Below are 17,344 nucleotides of genomic sequence, written 5' to 3' on the forward strand. Positions count from 1 at the left end.
TTGTACTTTGTGTACAGATTTTATTAACGGATTTATAAAAATATTCAGCTAATATTTTTGCACTAGAACCAGAGTATTTTTTCAAGGGCAGTATAACAAAACACTTCTATGTGATGTGTCGTATGTAACAGTGTCAATCAGGTCGTTGTTCATCTTTACTTCTATATCTCCTGATGTACTCCAGCTTCAGGAATGCCACATCTTCTAGAAAGGTCTTAGCCATTTCCCTGCAACTGAATAACATCTCGGAGAAGGGTACACATGTGTAAAAAGGTGAAGGAGTCTTACACTAAAGTATAGCTTAGATATTGCATATAAAGTCAGGACTATATAACAAGTATATGTTGATAATTTGCAATAGAAAAATCTTCACATATTCAAGATAAAAGCATGCCGTCAGGGAATGAACAGCACGGTGTTGACTGCATAGTATAAAATCAAAAGCTCAAATAGCCATATAGGTTTCAAATAGTATAGTGGCAACAAATATAATGTTAGGAAGAAATGGAGGTTTAAGGCACAAAAACAATATAAAGCACTGAATGCAAATGACATGCAGACCGCAGAGCACAAGTGAAATTCAAGTAATGCTTAATACTCTGCTAAGGTTACATTCCATGATTCCCTTTTGTGATATTACACTGAGTAGAGATGGGTTTGCTGTCTACCACACATGGGTAAAGGCACTAGTTATGCATTGGTTGTGCAAGGCAAGTCCAAAATGCAGTCAGACATCAAGTCCCCCCCATAGGAGCACGACCGGCAGATGTCTAAAGTATATTTTAATGAATTGTTCCTTATACTCTTGAGATGCTATACATGTCTTAGAGAGTACAGATAGAAGAAATGATACTAAATCAGCTCTAGTGTAGCATATGCTCAACATCAACAAACCATATATTAAAGGGCACCTGTCAAATGTAATATGCAGTGTGATGTGCAGGCAGCATGTTATATAGAGCAGGAGGGGCTGAGAAGATTCATATTAAGTTTTACAGGAAAAGTTGTATGCATTTATTTCCCGGCTCAAGGCTTAGGAGTCCAGTGGGCGGTCCTAGCAGTGACTGACAGCTCTCTATATATGCACACAGCCTGTCAAATCACTGATAGTCCTGCCCACTGGATCTCTATGCTCACAATGAGAAGAGATATAAATAAGTAACAGCTTAGGGAGCATTTACAGTTTTACGCCATGGAATTCTATCTGTGGGTTCAGTCACGGGTGCCAAAAACAGCATTTGTGACGGAACCGCCAAATGGAACCATTCACCGCCATAAGTCAAGCGAACATCCCTTTGTGCCTGTTTGACAAGGGTACCTTCATTTCTGCTAAATTTGGAGTATACAATAATGTAGTCAACTACGCTGTGGTATGCTCAAAATATAGCGGAAACAAACAGAACACTTTTCAGACACAATGTGGTGTCTGTTGGACTAATGGTAGTGAATGGTTCCTTCTGGTTCAATCACAATGCAGTTTTTGTAACCCAGACAGAATCCCACAGCTTGTTAAAAAAAACGCCATGTGAATGATGCCTTATACGGAATCTTTCCCTATAAAACTATTAATCCGCTCAGCTCCTCCTGCCCTGTACCACACCGCCTATGCATTATGCATCGTTTCCAAGCAGACAGCTTCCCTTTAACTATATGCTGTGGCAACACCTGTCCTATCCTGGGGTCACATGATGCTAAGTAGTCTATAGCCAGTTCTCCCTCTATGTACCTACACTAAGTCATCTTACTCTAGAGTGTGAGCTTTTAAGTGAAATATACAGTGTTAAAGTGGAGTAATACTGATTAGCACATGGTGACACCACAAAGCATGAGGCCAGACACAGCAAGACATACACGACACTGGATCATTCTGCTGCAAGGCCAAGAAGGTATTAATGAGGTGAAGGAATAAATAGCCTGTGCATTGTAGTTGAATACAATTATCATGCAGATAAATATTGCCGTGAATGTTAGTGCAGCCTGGGTGAGTAGAACGAGGTCAGGTACAATGTATGATCCATGCTCAACCAGCATGCTGCACGCTGCCGACAGTCTTCTATCCCACAGGAAGGAAAGGATTATTTTCTTGCTAAGGTTTCCGAGAGCTTCTTTAGCCGTTTCTTCAACTCCAGAGGGAACTTCTCATAACATTTCTTACAGACCGGCTTCATGTCAAATTCCACAAACTTGTTCCTTGAAAAATGAAAATAGGTAAATCAATAAAAGGCCATACAAGTCATTCTCCCCTACAATCAAACATCAGGGAAAAATGTTCCATCTCTCAGTCATATCAGGCTCTTGAAATTCATGTGAAATCAATCACACCAGGCAGATGGTGGTCTTATGAGTGGTCACCCAGCTTTCTGGAAACGGATAGAACCAAGAAAAGGCCAACTAGAATTTTAACGCAAACGACTTTTCTAGTGAAAGGGAGTCTGTCGGCTAGAACATGTTGTCCAAACTGCAGGCATGATGTTATAGAGCAGGAGGGGCCGAGCAGATTGTATATAGTTTATGGGGAAAGATTCAGTATAACTTGTATTTTATTCATTTATATCGCTGCTCATTCTGAGCTGAACAGTCCAATGGGCGGTGAAGTGATTAGCAGATATCTGTGCATGACTGTACATACAGGGATATCTATCAAGCACTGATAGAAGCCCATTGGACTGTTTAGATCAGAATCAGCAGGGATATAAATGAATAAAATACAAGTTATACTAAGTCTTTCCCCATAAAACTATATAACAATCTGTTCGGCTCCTCCTGCTATAGAACATCATGCCTGCAGTTTGGACAGCGTGATCCCGCTGACAGGTTCTCTTTAATGGTAAAAGCTCTTCAACTCCTAGGAAAATAGACAGCACCTACATACAGTGATAGGTTATTCAAACCACAACATTTGCAATCAATTAAAGTCATCACAAGATGAAAATGTGAAAACGCATACAAATAAGTGAGCACGCTTCTGAATGTCACAGACCTAAACAATAGAACACTATTTTCTGCTAAGTCCAAAGAGATGTGGACAGTAAGGTCTGTTCACAAGTAAAAGGCAGTTTCTATAAGTTTGGACTCAGCCACATGTTCCTGTGAATAGCTGCCACACGAGCCTCTGGCTACATCCATTGTCCATGTGTATTACCCAATGTATCTTCACTCACAAGAGACAACCACAGAGGAGCTCCTACAGCCGCACTGTGCCGGGATGGTAAGGCAGGAGAAACACAAGCTTCTGCTTTACCAGTACATGCCTTATAGTTACATGACACATTAGCAATATCCACCAATCTCACTAACCTACCACGCTGCAGTACAGGAGTTACCGTATCCATTCTGGTGACCTCTCACCCCTAAGATTCCTACTAAGAAGGCTATGGAAACCACTGGAAGGGTCACTTCTTACCTCACATATTGTTGTAAAGTCACTCAAAAATTGAGAGGAACAGATTTACTATAAAAAAAAAAATTTTAAAAGCCGCGGTTTTCCCCAATTTTTTTTTCATTGTGGTAAAAGTGTTGTAGACAGACTAGCTGTAGTTCAATAGGAAGTTATAAAGCACGCTACTAACAGAGCATTTGCGCTGTTTTTCATTTGTGAAAATGAATTGACAGCAGCATTTAAAGGGTTAACAGCCCAGATCGATTGCCTGCATGGCTTGTCGGGGCTGTTGCCCGAGGGTGTCCGCTGTAAGAAACAGCGGGCACCCGCGATGTATGGAGGGAGGTAGCAGTGCAATCTCCCTCCATACACGTCCTGCAGCTGCAGGACGTAAAAACACTATAGGGCGGTCACTAAGGGGTTAATATTTGTGTACATTTTGGTTATTTACTTATTTATTGTGAAAGACTCTTGTGTAGGAGAGACGTCCCTCTCTTCTAATATATAAAAGCCTACAGGCTTTTTCTTGCCCCACACTTTTTTACCCCTTTGTCTGATGTTTGGTGGCTGATTTTGCCGTCATTTGATTTGTGACGTCCTCACCACCGTCGTAAAATCATAAAATTCGAGTTTGCTACATTGAATGACCTGTCAGGCAAGGTCAAAGTTCCTATGACAAGTCTAGCGGTGCGGTTGTGCTTCAGCCACCAGCACCGTTAGGAAGAGTCAAGCATTGCTAATAGACGTTCATATATAGTGCTTACCAGTTTGACTGTTGCCATGTCCCAAAAATGTGCAAGAACAAGCCGTGGGCGGCGAACAGGTCAAGCAGAATCCTCGGCTCGACAGTTCTTAAAACATTTTATGTTCGAGTAGTGAAACATCGCATCAATCTAGTGTCAATGAAAACACGGATCTACACAAAGTCTATAGAAACAGATCTACTTATTCATCCTGCACTGAATGTATGAAAATATAAACTATTTGATAGTTTGACATTTCGGTCCCTCATCCAACATCTGTAACTCAATGTTGCAATACTGACATTAGCACAAGTAGAAGCAGTATTGAATTCAGCAAGGTGCCAGCCCCATGTGCACTGCAGAGATTAGTACGTTTACACACTGGCAGGCCACTAACCCACGTGACAGGGATAGGAGAAAGAACGATCACAGACAGGATCCTCTTTTCTTTCTGTCTTTATCTTTGGCATCTTTTGACAATTTGGAAAGCCGCCGTTTAAATTCATCCGGGAACTTCTCATAGCACGACTTGCAAGTGGGCTTTAAATCTATTTCTACAAACTTATGCCTTAGTGGATGAAAGGAAAAGAAAGAACAGAAGATGTGATAGAAAAAGAAAGAATAAGGGAACAGCAAAGAGCCCCTTTATTGGAGAATATTATACATGTACAGTTAGAGGATGCAGTCAGTAAGTATTGCTTTGTAGTCCAGCAGGGGGCAGCGCACACCACTAGGCCCATGGGTTTATGAAATTAAAGTGAAACTGCATTGGATAGGTCATAGCGAATGTAATATATAGCCTCTTTGTAAAATTAAACTTTTTATATCATATTATTCCCGAATTGTCAGCTCTGTGCCGTTCCTCTGCTGTACCATGTGACCTGCCTTGATTCTCCTAATTCTACAGCATTTTATTTGTGCACTGGAAGTCAGTCTCTCACTTGCAAGACAGTCTGTCATAGGATTGCATAGAAATGGACTTCCAGTCCATATGTAAGACACTGTAGGATTGGGAGAGGCAAAGTGCGGGTCAGAAGGTACAAACCAGGAACAGCACAGAGCACATCATTTGGGAATAAATCGCTGGTAAGAAGAATTACTTGCACTCTTATTTACTCCATTTACATTACACAAGGACCAAACGAAAACATTTTGTCTGAAAGTACTTCTTTCAGTTCTGTTACTTACTTGAGGGTTAACTTTGTGTTGCAAGTAGAACAAGCAAAACAGTTGACACACCAGGCCTTATTCAGAGCAGACACAACTGAGGGAAGATAAAAGGATATTCGCTTTTGTAGGTTCATATAGACAGGATGACACAAGCTACAGAGGATAAGTCATTCTAAACAGATGAGCTTCTATGCTCCGCATTTAAAGGCAACCAGTCACTAGGTTCACGCACCCCGGAGGGGTATTTACAGCGAATCAGTGTATGTTTTATTTTGAAACATTGTGGCATGAAGTAAGATATGAAAGGGAGCTGGAATGGAGCTTTGAGTTGAAGGGGCGGGCCACACCGGCCTCTCACTGCCCATATCATGCTGATTGACAGCTCTCTCCCTCCTTTGTTTATAGGGACAGAGCTGTCAGTCTGCATGGTGTAGGAGGAGAGAGGCTGGTGAGGCCCAACCACCTTCCTTCAGAGTCATACATCAAAGTCTGTTTAAAACATACATCGATGTCTTGTACATACCCTGTCCTGGGTTCATAGTGACTGGTTCCCTTTAAGGTTATATCTAATTTTGGGCAGACCACTAATTTCCATTTCTGCAAATATACTGGAGAAATAAATGCAAGTGAATGTATTTGTGGTGAAGATTGTACAGCTACTTCCGGCACAGCCTGAGGGGTTCAAAAGAAGCTCCTTGTGACTTCACTTCCCAACATGACAACTGCTGTGCCCCAGCCATGTAAACATTTCCTGGCACTTCCTTGAGAAAGTAATAAAAGAAATGGGGAATTGGAAGGAAAATAAACAGAAAGAAGACAATGAAGTAACACTACTGTGAAAGGGATTTTTCCATTTCATTGCAGACACATAAAGCTGATTGCTTGGAGCTCCAAACTATATAGGGACAATATAATCAAAAGGCAGCAGTCATACAGGACCCGCATAGAACACTAGAAGATAATATGGCAGTTTTGTGCGATCCCAGAAAATTTTTCACCATCAATGATCCAAACAATTAAGATGCACTGTGGACACTGCATTTTCTCCACTAGCCAGGAGGTGGCAGCATTTTTGTTCGAGAACATTCTAGAAAACTATTATAATGATATATGGACTATTTTAGGGTCTACCTGTTCTACATATGGCATCAGGAATTACATTGTAGGTGGGCATTATTACATACAACAATGGGATCATCAGAAATATTCACCTCAGCAGTGTTATCCCATACATGTATGCCCAAACACATCTCACCCATACAGCACTTTTCCACCTGCAGATCACCAGGAGGAGTGTTTGTGCCAAACTACTTTTGGTAGTAAAAACTAATTCAATGCCAGTTATCAAGGTAACTCTTAAGTAACGCTTACCGTCTCCTTCAATGACACGGTTGCAGTGGAAGCAAACGTCTCCAAAAAGCTGAGGAAATAAAGGAACGTTTTAATACACATTTCCCATCGTGATTATTTACAAGGAGACACTAATGAAAACAAGGAGGAGTTATAAAGCGCTACATCTGTTTAATGCGGATAGCATCATAAGGTAGCGGGGGCTTCATGTGGCAGCCCTGAATAGTCACAGTAGAACTACATTTAAAGCTCCATCTATAGTCACACGGGGCGGAATTGCAACAGAATTTCCCACATGGAAATTCCACCTGCAATCTTAAGTCCGAAACCAAGCAGCAAAGTGGACGAGATTTGCAAAAATTTCATCCACACGTTGCGGACAGTCTGCTGAAACTGACATACCGCGTGGAATTCAAAGCTGTGGTACATCAATTGTAACACTGTTTCCGCTGCGGGCTCTCTGTGGGGAGAGATGGCCGCAGCGAAATGAGCCGCTTTCAAAACTCTGTAGGCCTTATGTCCACGGGGAAAATCAGGCCCACTGCGGATTCTTCATGCAGAATCCCGCAGCGGGTCCCTCCTTTCCCGCGGACATGAGGCCTAAAAAGATTAACTTACCTGTCCGGACGCTGCGGATCTTCCCTCCGTCGCGGCCGGATCTTCTTTCTTAGGCCTGGAGGATGTGCTCGGCACGCCGGCAGCATCCCGCGCGCATGCGCCGAGCACTCCATTTTTTCATTTTTAACTCCTGCTCTCCCGCGCCGGAGAGCAGAAATTCAGCTGCGGGTGTGTCGCTGATCCAGACGGCTTCCATAGGCTTCAATAGAAGCCTGCGGGAGCCGTCCCTGCAGGAGACCCGCACTAAAATGGAGCATGCTGCGGGTGTTTTCCCGCACATGCAATCCGCGCCTCAAGGGAAAATTACATCCGCAGGTATTTAATTACCTGCGGGTGTCCAATGCATCACTATGGGGCGCGGATCACGCTGCGGATTTTAAATTACATTTTAGCCGTGGACATGAGGCCATAGGGACTTCAGCTGCGGAAATCTCGTGGAATTTCAGTGCGGTCCTGCTATGGACATTTAATGCTCTATTCACATCTGTATCAGAGGATCAGTTCAGAGCCTCTGGCGCAGACGCTGGACAAAATCTGACAAAAATAACATAGTATGCTGAGGCACTAAAATGCCAGTTGGCATAATGGAAACTGTGTGTATATATATATATATATATATATATATATATATATATATATATATATATATATATATATATACATATATATATATATATATATACATATATATATATATATATATATATATATATACACACACACACACACACACACACACACACACACACACACACACATACATATACACACACACACACACACACACACACACACACTACCGTTCTTCAAAAGTTTGGGGTCACATTGAAATGTCCTTATTTTTGAAGGAAAAGCACTGTACTTTTCAATGAAGATAACTTTAAACTAGTCCTAACTTTAAACAAATGCACTCTATACATTGCTAATGTGGTAAATGACTATTCTAGCTGCAAATGTCTGTTTTTTTGTGCAAAATCTACAAAGGTGAATAGAGGCCCATTTCCAGCAACTATCACTCCAGTGTTCTAATGGTACAATGTGTTTGCTCATTGGCTCAGAAGGCTAATTGATGATTAGAAAACCCTTGTGCAATCATGTTCACACATCTGAAAACAGTCTAGCTCGTTACAGAAGCTACAAAACTGACCTTCCTGTGAGCAGATTGAGTTTCTGGAGCATCACATTTGTGGGGTCAATTAAACGCTCAAAATGGCCAGAAAAAGAGAACTTTCATCTGAAACTCGACAGTCTATTCTTGTTCTTAGAAATGAAGGCTATTCCATGCGAGAAATTGCTAAGAAATTGAAGATTTCCTACAACGGTGTGTACTACTCCCTTCAGAGGACAGCACAAACAGGCTCTAACCAGAGTAGAAAAAGAAGTGGGAGGCCGCGTTGCACAACTAAGCAAGAAGATAAGCACATTAGAGTCTCTAGTTTGAGAAACAGACGCCTCACAGGTACCCAACTGGCATCTTCATTAAATAGTACCCGCAAAACACCAGTGTCAACATCTACAGTGAAGAGGCGGCTGCGGGATTTTGGGCTTCAAGGCAGAGTGGCAAAGAAAAAGCCATATCTGAGACTGGCCAATAAAAGAAAAAGATTATGATGGGCAAAAGAACACAGACATTGGACAGAGGAAGACTGGAAAAAAGTGTTGTGGACGGATGAATCCAAGTTTGAGGTGTTTGGATTACAAAGAAGAACGTTTGTGAGATGCAGAACAAATGAAAAGATGCTGGAAGAATGCCTGACACCATCTGTTAAGCATGGTGGAGGTAATGTGATGGTCTGGGGTTGCTTTGGTGCTGGTAAGGTGGGAGATTTGTACAGGGTAAAAGGGATTCTGAATAAGGAAGGCTATCACTCCATTTTGCAACGCCATGCCATACCCAGTGGACAGCGCTTGATTGGAACCAATTTCATCCTACAACAGGACAATGACCCTAAACACACCTCCAAATTGTGCAAGAACTATTTACAGCAGAAGCAGGCAGCTGGTATTCTATCGGTAATGGAGTGGCCAGCGCAGTCACCAGATCTGAACCCCATTGAGCTGTTGTGGGAGCAGCTTGACCGTATGGTACGCCAGAAGTGCCCATCCAACCAATCCAACTTGTGGGAGATGCTTCTAGAAGCGTGGCGTGCAATTTCACAAGCTTACCTCAACAAATTAACAGCTAGAATGTCAAAGGTGTGCAATGCTGTAATTGCTGCAAAAGGAGGATTCTTTGACGAAAGCAAAGTTTGATGTAAAAACAATGTTATTTCAAATACAAATCATTATTTCTAACCTTGTCAATGTCTTGACTCTATTTTCTATTCATTTCACAACGCATGGTGGTGAATAAGTGTGACCTTTCATGGAAAACACAAAATTGTTTGGGTGACCCCAAACTTTTGAACGGTAGTGTGTGTGTGTGTGTATATGTATGTATGTGTATGTATATATATTATATATATATACACACATACATATACACACACACACACACACACACACACACACACACACACACATATATATATATATATACATACATACACATATACATATATAGTTAATGGGCTTCGTTGGGTGCCATTTGTGTTAGTCATGTGCCGGATCCAGGGCTTCCGTTACTTTTTTTTCTTTAAATCCTATGACCAAGCCACATAACTGAAATACAAAGTGAGTATGTGAACAAAGCTTACAACATGGAATGAAACTGACCTGATTGTAATGAGTCTCACAGTAAGCCAGACCTTTTCTCTCATAGTGACGATGGCCCAGGAATGGTTTTTCACACTTGGCACATACAAAGTGCTGCAGACAAACATAAGAAAGTGGAAATTAAAGCATTAATAAACATCAAGAATAATTGAAACAGTAAATGGATTGTCCAGTTGTAAACTGTTGGTAGCCTATCCTCTGGCTAGGTCATCAATAGCAGATCGGCAAGGATCCTTCATCTAGGACCTAAACCGATTAGCTGCTTTCTATACCAGCATGCTCATTCATGCATAGAGCCGATTCCTGCAAGAAGCGGACAGTTCCATTTCCACTGCAGTGGCCAGGCTTGGTATTGCAGTTATTGAAGTGAATGGGAGCTTTGCATGTAATACCAAGTCTGGCCACTGCAATGGCAATGGAGCCATCTTCTTCCTGCAGAAATCAACTCAGTGCATTATCCCAGAGAATAGCGGACTGGCAGAGGTTCTGTGTGATGGACCCCTGCCGATTTACAATTGATGGCTAATCAATGGGTAGGCCATTGATCGCTAGTTTACAACTATCTTTAAACATATTTTTATGGTTGTCTACAAGCTTAACTTTTTTTTATGATCAATGGTATTTTGGAACTTGATGCCCTGAAGAAAATTTCACCTCTTGGAATACTGCATTCTTACAAGGTAACTATATTATATATTTCTCAATCTACCCCTCCAACCCCAAGCATATGGCTTGTTATTTAGAAGTGCAGAGGACAGCCTTTGATTTAGTAGATTATTTCTCCAAAAACAGAAGATCAATTTCAATATTTTCCAACTGGTGACTAGAACAAGTCAATAAATCTATTTGGCAGGGGGCGAACTTGGGAACCTCAGTGATACCTTTAACTTGGAGATCCAAGACAATCAACAAATGTCCAGATTCCTTTGGCTCGGACATGTTTATTTCCATAGATGTCTATACCGCCTGCGTGTGTGGGTCAGTAGCGACATAAAAACAATGGGTTTAAGGCCCAAACAGATCTACTTCACAAACATATTCTATATAAATGACATTAGAAAAAATATAAAGGAATCAAGAACAAACAATAAAGGGGAGATGCAAAACTAGTACATTCCGAATAGAAGGAATGATGAAAATGGTCAAGTATATCCCCAATTTGATCAGGTTTTCCAAGAAATCACTTATATAGAATATCTAGTGAATATGGCATAGATTGGTGGGGTCCATGTGCTTCTACCCACACTGATCCTGAGAATGAGGTTACCGGGTCCCTGCTACAGAGTTGGAAATAGTTGCTTATGCAAAGTCACTTCCCTTTAAAGTCTGAGGGATACAACCAGTAAAGGACTGAAATATCTGAGACTACAGAAGTTATTTGAGAAGTATAAACATTACTTTTTTTTTGGGGGGGGGGGGGGGGGAGAGAGACTGATTAATGTAAAATGTATAATCAGTGTTCTGCAAAATGAACAATGTATATTAAGCTTTGTCATCCTTTCAATTATCGCCATTACCTCCACATGCCATTGCTTTCCCATAGCGTTCACCACCCGCCCTTCAATTGGTCTTCTGCAGGCTCCACAAATTGGGACTCCCATCTTGTCATGGCAGGGCAGGCAGTAGAGTTCTCCTTTCAGTTCTCTGGCATCGGCTGTGAGCTCCTTGCTGCAGAAACAGTGAAGAGTCTGTTATGTATATGAGTATATGATATGAAGCATATCAGTAGAGAACCACCACCAATGGATGCTTAGATCTACATTCAGGAGAGGAAACAACCGGAGGACCATGCCGCTTATCTTTAGTCATGACATTAGTTTGTCTTATATATTCTTTATACTGACTCCTGAATGCGCCATTGTTCTTTACAAAACCAGAACACAGAATAGCTGCCCCAAAGAGAAACATAACGGTCTAGACTGAACCATACCCGCAGTTGGCACAGTTGAAGTGATCAGGGTGGTACGGATCATTCTTGAATATTAGTGGCTGCTCATCAATTATGGCGTGGCACTTCTGGCAGATGTACTTCCCCAGGCCTCTGGCTTTCTCTCGGTTGTGACAGGGACGACACAGGTGTCTGGAAGAAGAAGAAATCTCATGTTCAGGTACAAGGACTCAAGGTTTTAGGTTTATTTTCTACAGGGCAGGAAACCGCTGCACTGCCCACTTGATGAATTAGGCTTGAGGTCAGACACAAGATGGCACACAGAGCCCCTTCTTCAGCTCTAGGATGGCGAGTAGACCACCAGTGCTCAGGTTCCCTGCTAGTTTACATTGTGCAGCCAAGAAAGGCCAACTTTGGACGAACAAAGAGTTCTAAATGCATTCAAGTGTGTTGTAGCAAAAATGGAACAAGGCTGTATATATTTGGCATCCACAGGGTTAACTTGGATTTATCCTGTAAGCTCTTTAGACCGGCCATGAACTTTTATTGCAGGAAGGAGCTCTGAGGGGCTTTCATCCCTCGGAGAGGAGTGTCACCTCCGTCACCTAAAGTCTGACTGGACAAGTTTCAAAAGGGAAAAGCAGATGAACATCTGTCTATCCAAATCCAGCATCATCTGATAGTGAGATGAGCGAGAACAGGAAGACTGACTGTGGAATATTAATTGCATTTGCCCTTTAGTATTGTATTTCCCCCAAAATAAGACCGTCTTATTTTAATTTTTGCCCTAAAAGAGGCACTAGGTCTCATTTTTGGGGGATGTCTTATTAAACTTACCTGACAGGCTCAGTCCACGTCCCTGAGCCACAGCATTGATTGGCCAATTCATAAATCCCGCCTACACAACGTGATGGCTGTGATTGGTTCTAGAGCGATGCTCAGCCAATCAATGAAGCACTGGATGAACCAATTACAGTCATCGCATTGGTTCATTGAGCGCTGTATTGATTGTTTGAGCACGAATCGGAGCCATCGCTTCCCGGAGGCGGGATTTATGAATCCCGTAACCAGGAAGCGATCTTCTGTGGGTGGCCGAGGACTGCAGGAAGCATGCTGAAGCTCTGGAGAGCAGCGGGAGGGACATGGACTGAGCCTGCTAGGTAATGTATTGCTTTTTTAATGTAATGCAGCTAGGGCTTATTTTCAGGGTAGGGCTTATATTTCAAGTCTCCCCTCAAAAAAACAAAAAGTCAGGGAAGGAATTTGTCACCAAGTTCATGCAGCCCGAACCATGAGAAGTATGAACCTGGGACAAATATGTCCATTTGGCTCATGTAGGTTTTATTCTGAAACGCGCTGTGGCATTTCAGAAAAAACATTTAGAAGTTTGACTCAGAGCTGAGCTGGAACAGAGCTCTGACCGTATGCAGCATGTTAACCGACAGCTTCTCTTCATGCTCGTTTACAGAGAGCGAGTCATCAGTCAATATGCTGCGGGTGGGGATAGTCCAGTGCAGCCTGCCTCTGTCCTGAGAGTTCAGCTCCAAACATTATTTTTTCTGAAATGCACCAGCATTTCAGAATAAAACCTACATGGGCCGCATGGGCATATCTTTACTGGGTTCATACTGCTTGAGGTTTGCGCAGAGTAAACCTGGTGAAAAGTTCCCTTTAGTACTTGCTGTAAGTTTAAGTCTTCTGTATTTTTCTCCATATTAATTTATACACTTTTGCTTGTATTTGCATGTCATTTTGTCTTTTTGTGTTAAAGCTGGAAACATTAATAAGCTTAGTCATTGATGCTCTGAAAGTAATAGTCTTTGCTAGTGTTAATAAAATTAAAAAAAGTACAGGTAATATACCCCCACCATCCCCTCTAATCCAAGGACAGAATTTTGTGCTGTAATTGGAGGGTCACTTTAGTTTACAAGTGGAGTGAAAGGCGAGCAAGATTGAGTGAGGCTCTCATGTGCTTACCTTTCTTCTTGGTACTAGAAATTTGAAAATTAGGTTTGTTCATCTTTTGATTTCCAAATTCAGTGTAATATTAGTCAAACATCACGTTGCCCAGGCCTATTATAATACCACTATGCTTGTCAACACCTCCTTTGTGTCCACTTAGCCTCCAGAGTTCAAATGAAATGAAAGTATGGTAGCTAAACAGGAAGGGATCTGTTCACATCTGCATTATGGCTTCTAGTATAAACACCAACAACAACGTAGTACCAGATCTGTTGGGCACCAACACCGTCCAACAGATCCCACGGACTTATAATGGGGTCTGTTGGGGTTCCATCATGGAAGAATTACCACTGCATGCTGCACTATTCCTTCCGGCAAATATACAAGAAGCTCCTGTTGGAGCTTCCAAAGCAGATATAAAAACAGCCTGACACTATGTAAGAGTGTTCAAACAGAGTATATAAATCCCTGCCCTAAGTTCACTGTACGTGCCATTTAGCGCACACCGTCTGGTCAGCTTGGGACAGTCACTCACCTGCCTGCATTCTTGACAAAGCCAATGTCTGCCAGGACTTGCTGACAAATATCACATCGGAAACACTCGGGGTGCCAGCTGTTATTCATTGCCTTGATAACACGGCCAATGATGAATTCACCTACAGATGGATGAAATGTTAACATAGGTTTATATGGCAAAAAAAAATAAATTAAAAACTGCACACACTGAAAGTATTAATAAAAAACACAAATTAAAAAAGGACGATATAGTGTTAGGCCAGTCTCACTTGACCGGATTTGTATTGCAGATTCCATGATAGGCGTCTGCGTGGACTTTCCACGGCTGAATGCAGGCCTTGAAAGAAATGTAGTTTTGATTTTTCCTTCACACTCGCGGATACGAATTGCATATTCTGTGAGCAGAAGAAAAATCGCAGCATGCTCTACTTTGCCACGGAATCCACGCAGAAGGTCTCTATTGATGTCAATGGAGGCGTCCGACCTGCAGCTGATTCACAATTAACATTGCGTATGGGCTGCGGGTACCCATGTCATTGGTAAGCGACGGTGCGGGAAATACAATTGAAAAAAAACCTGTTCTGCACATGACCGCCTGTGAGCCTCCGCGGTCATCCGCAGTACAGTTAAGGGAGGTATGCAGGGCGACTGGCCGGGCTCACAGCCAGAATCCGCTGTGGACTTCCCGCATGCGGAATCCGATCTATTCCTGTAAGCCCGGCCTTAGGCCACGTTTTGACAAACCCATGTCTGAGAAATCTGTATTTCTAAAGCAGCTTTTGATTTGTAGAGGGCGTGAATCAGCATCAGCCCCATTTCATAGGGAAAAAATTTGCATGCAGATTTCCTAAAGCAGAATCCGTGTTAAAAAGGGACGTCATTTTTTTTCTGTGCATGGATTTTAAATCTGTATGCAAACAACCCAACGACGTATAGCCTACAGTGTGGATTACCACTATAGTAAAATGTACACATACTGAATTGGTGGCAAATGTATGCTGTATGAACACAGCCTTATAATGCGGTAATAGAAACCAAGGTAAATGTAATACAAAAATAAATCAAACGGAACTAAGTTTATGACATGCTGCTTTTATGTCAGCACGATGCAGCAGCATCTATAAACTGGTATATAAACACACGCCACTGCCCAATACAGCGCAGCAAGCAGTACATATAGTATACACACTGCTGTACATGCCCCACATCTGCATATCAGGTGGCCCAAGTAGGAGCTATGGGATTTAAATGCGGCTGTCAGTATTGACAGCGGCATTTAAAGGGTTAACAGCCCCGATTGTCCATTACAGGGTTAACAGCCCACGATGTATGAAGGGAGATAGCCCCGTGATTGCCCTCTATGCACGTTCTGCAGCTGCAGGACGTAAAAACACTATAGGGCCGTCACTAAGGGGTTAATATAGCTCCCGCTGTATACACAAGCCCCGGGTTGCGCCATCTGGCCTTTCATTAGGCCCTTCCAGCATTCCAACACCTCCCCTTGCCACTGACAACAGCAAGGAGAAGCGCCGAAAAATTGTTAGGGCGTAGTGAAAGACTGGACAGCTGGAATCAGGCGGCCGGCCTCCGGGCCGATTTGCATATAGAGTGGGAGTTGTTAAAAACGAGTTTTTACAAAAATACAATATATGCTTGCTATTATAAACATGTGCAAATTTTGCATAATATGACAGGGGGCGCTATGAGGCAAGTGTAAAGTGTATACAGCTGGTGACAGAATCCCTTTAAGCAATTCTGGTTTTCTGAGGAGGGTCCAGAATTGACCGAAATATCAAATGAATCTTGACTGTGGATTGTGCATAAAATAAAAATGTAACTATTTCTCCAACACTACCAAGTGCTGGATTCCTTATACAAGGGTTGGCACCCATCCGAGCACCATAGTGGTGCCATCTTTCCTTTTGTTGTTTGATAGAATACAAATAGACTTACCGCACTGGTGGCAACACGGGGCGAAGAGCATCTGGAAATCATGTTCACAGTACTTCCGCCCCTCAAACTGAAATCCAGAACACAAAATAGTCATAAGTGGCTCATATACATACATATATATATTTACAATGAGGATTTCTCACAATTTGCGCATTATACCGTACGTTCATATGGGCACGGCTACCTGCCATGTTATGAAATGGTTATCAATGCAGTGACAGAAACCTAACTGGACCATTACATAACTAGACTATTGCCAGCCATTCTTTAAAAGGGATGTCCCATTACGGGCATGTGTATAGGTGATAAGTGTCTGATCGCTGGGAACCCCAACAATCACCTTTCACCTCATTGCCTGATTGCAGAGAGGAGCAGTTTGAACGGAGTGATGGCAAACGTGTCCCACTCCACTAAATGTCTATGGGATTGACAGAATCAGCCAAGAGCTGTTACCATCAGCCCCATAGACTTTGAATTGAGCAGCAGAGCACATGTGTGACCACCACTCCAATCAAATACCTCCCTACAGTCGTGCAATCTGGAGGAATGGAGGGGTTGGGACCCTCATCCTTTGTGGTGTGCAGTAGTCGAGCCTTACATAGGTGATGTAGAATAGCAGCCACTAAAGACCAGAGGTTGCACATCTGGATTCAGAGTGTTCCAGTATCAGTAGGATAGCCTATATACCCCGGATTATATATACGATTATGTCAGATTATAAAGAAACAGACAAATTAAAATGCAGACAATGAAGCATTTCAATTAACATTAAATGGGTTATTCCCATTGCAGCATGTTATCCCCTGTCCACAGGATAGGTGATAAATTGCTGATTGATGGGGTTTCAACCGATCCAGAGAAATATAAGCCCCACCCCAAAAATAAGCCTAGCTACACTACATGAAGAAAAAAAACAAACAATACTCAGCAGTTGCCGGTCGGGTTCCTCCCACTGGGCTTCGGCACTCCAGCAGGCTTTCCTGCAGTCCTCAATGCCGACGGAGCATCTCTTGCTGGTGAAGGGGCTTGAATACCCCGCCTCCATCAAAC

At 42.4% G+C, this 17,344-nt stretch overlaps 1 protein-coding gene across 5 annotated transcripts in view; it reads right to left on the reverse strand.

Annotated features, from left to right (window-relative positions):
• LIMS1 (LIM zinc finger domain containing 1) overlaps nt 1-17,344 on the reverse strand; it is a 65,528-nt gene continuing 48,184 nt past the window's right edge. For 3 of the 5 annotated variants that reach the window (XM_066577495.1, XM_066577483.1, XM_066577467.1), the window contains exons 3-11: nt 16,295-16,361; nt 14,361-14,481; nt 11,906-12,055; nt 11,493-11,643; nt 9,976-10,068; nt 6,664-6,712; nt 5,311-5,386; nt 4,520-4,690; nt 2,101-2,190 (exon numbers count right to left, since the gene is read on the reverse strand). In XM_066577495.1, coding sequence (XP_066433592.1) covers nt 4,549-4,690; nt 5,311-5,386; nt 6,664-6,712; nt 9,976-10,068; nt 11,493-11,643; nt 11,906-12,055; nt 14,361-14,481; nt 16,295-16,361 — 849 coding nt within the window. In that variant the 3' untranslated portion in view covers nt 2,101-2,190; nt 4,520-4,548. Of the gene's footprint in view, nt 2,191-4,519; nt 4,691-5,310; nt 5,387-6,663; nt 6,713-9,975; nt 10,069-11,492; nt 11,644-11,905; nt 12,056-14,360; nt 14,482-16,294; nt 16,362-17,344 lie in introns of all 5 variants that reach the window. The other 2 variants (XM_066577488.1, XM_066577475.1) reach the window with 1 other exon arrangement.

This window comes from Eleutherodactylus coqui, chromosome 1 (assembly GCF_035609145.1).
Source record: "Eleutherodactylus coqui strain aEleCoq1 chromosome 1, aEleCoq1.hap1, whole genome shotgun sequence".
In the NCBI taxonomy this organism is placed as follows: Eukaryota; Metazoa; Chordata; class Amphibia; order Anura; family Eleutherodactylidae; genus Eleutherodactylus; species Eleutherodactylus coqui.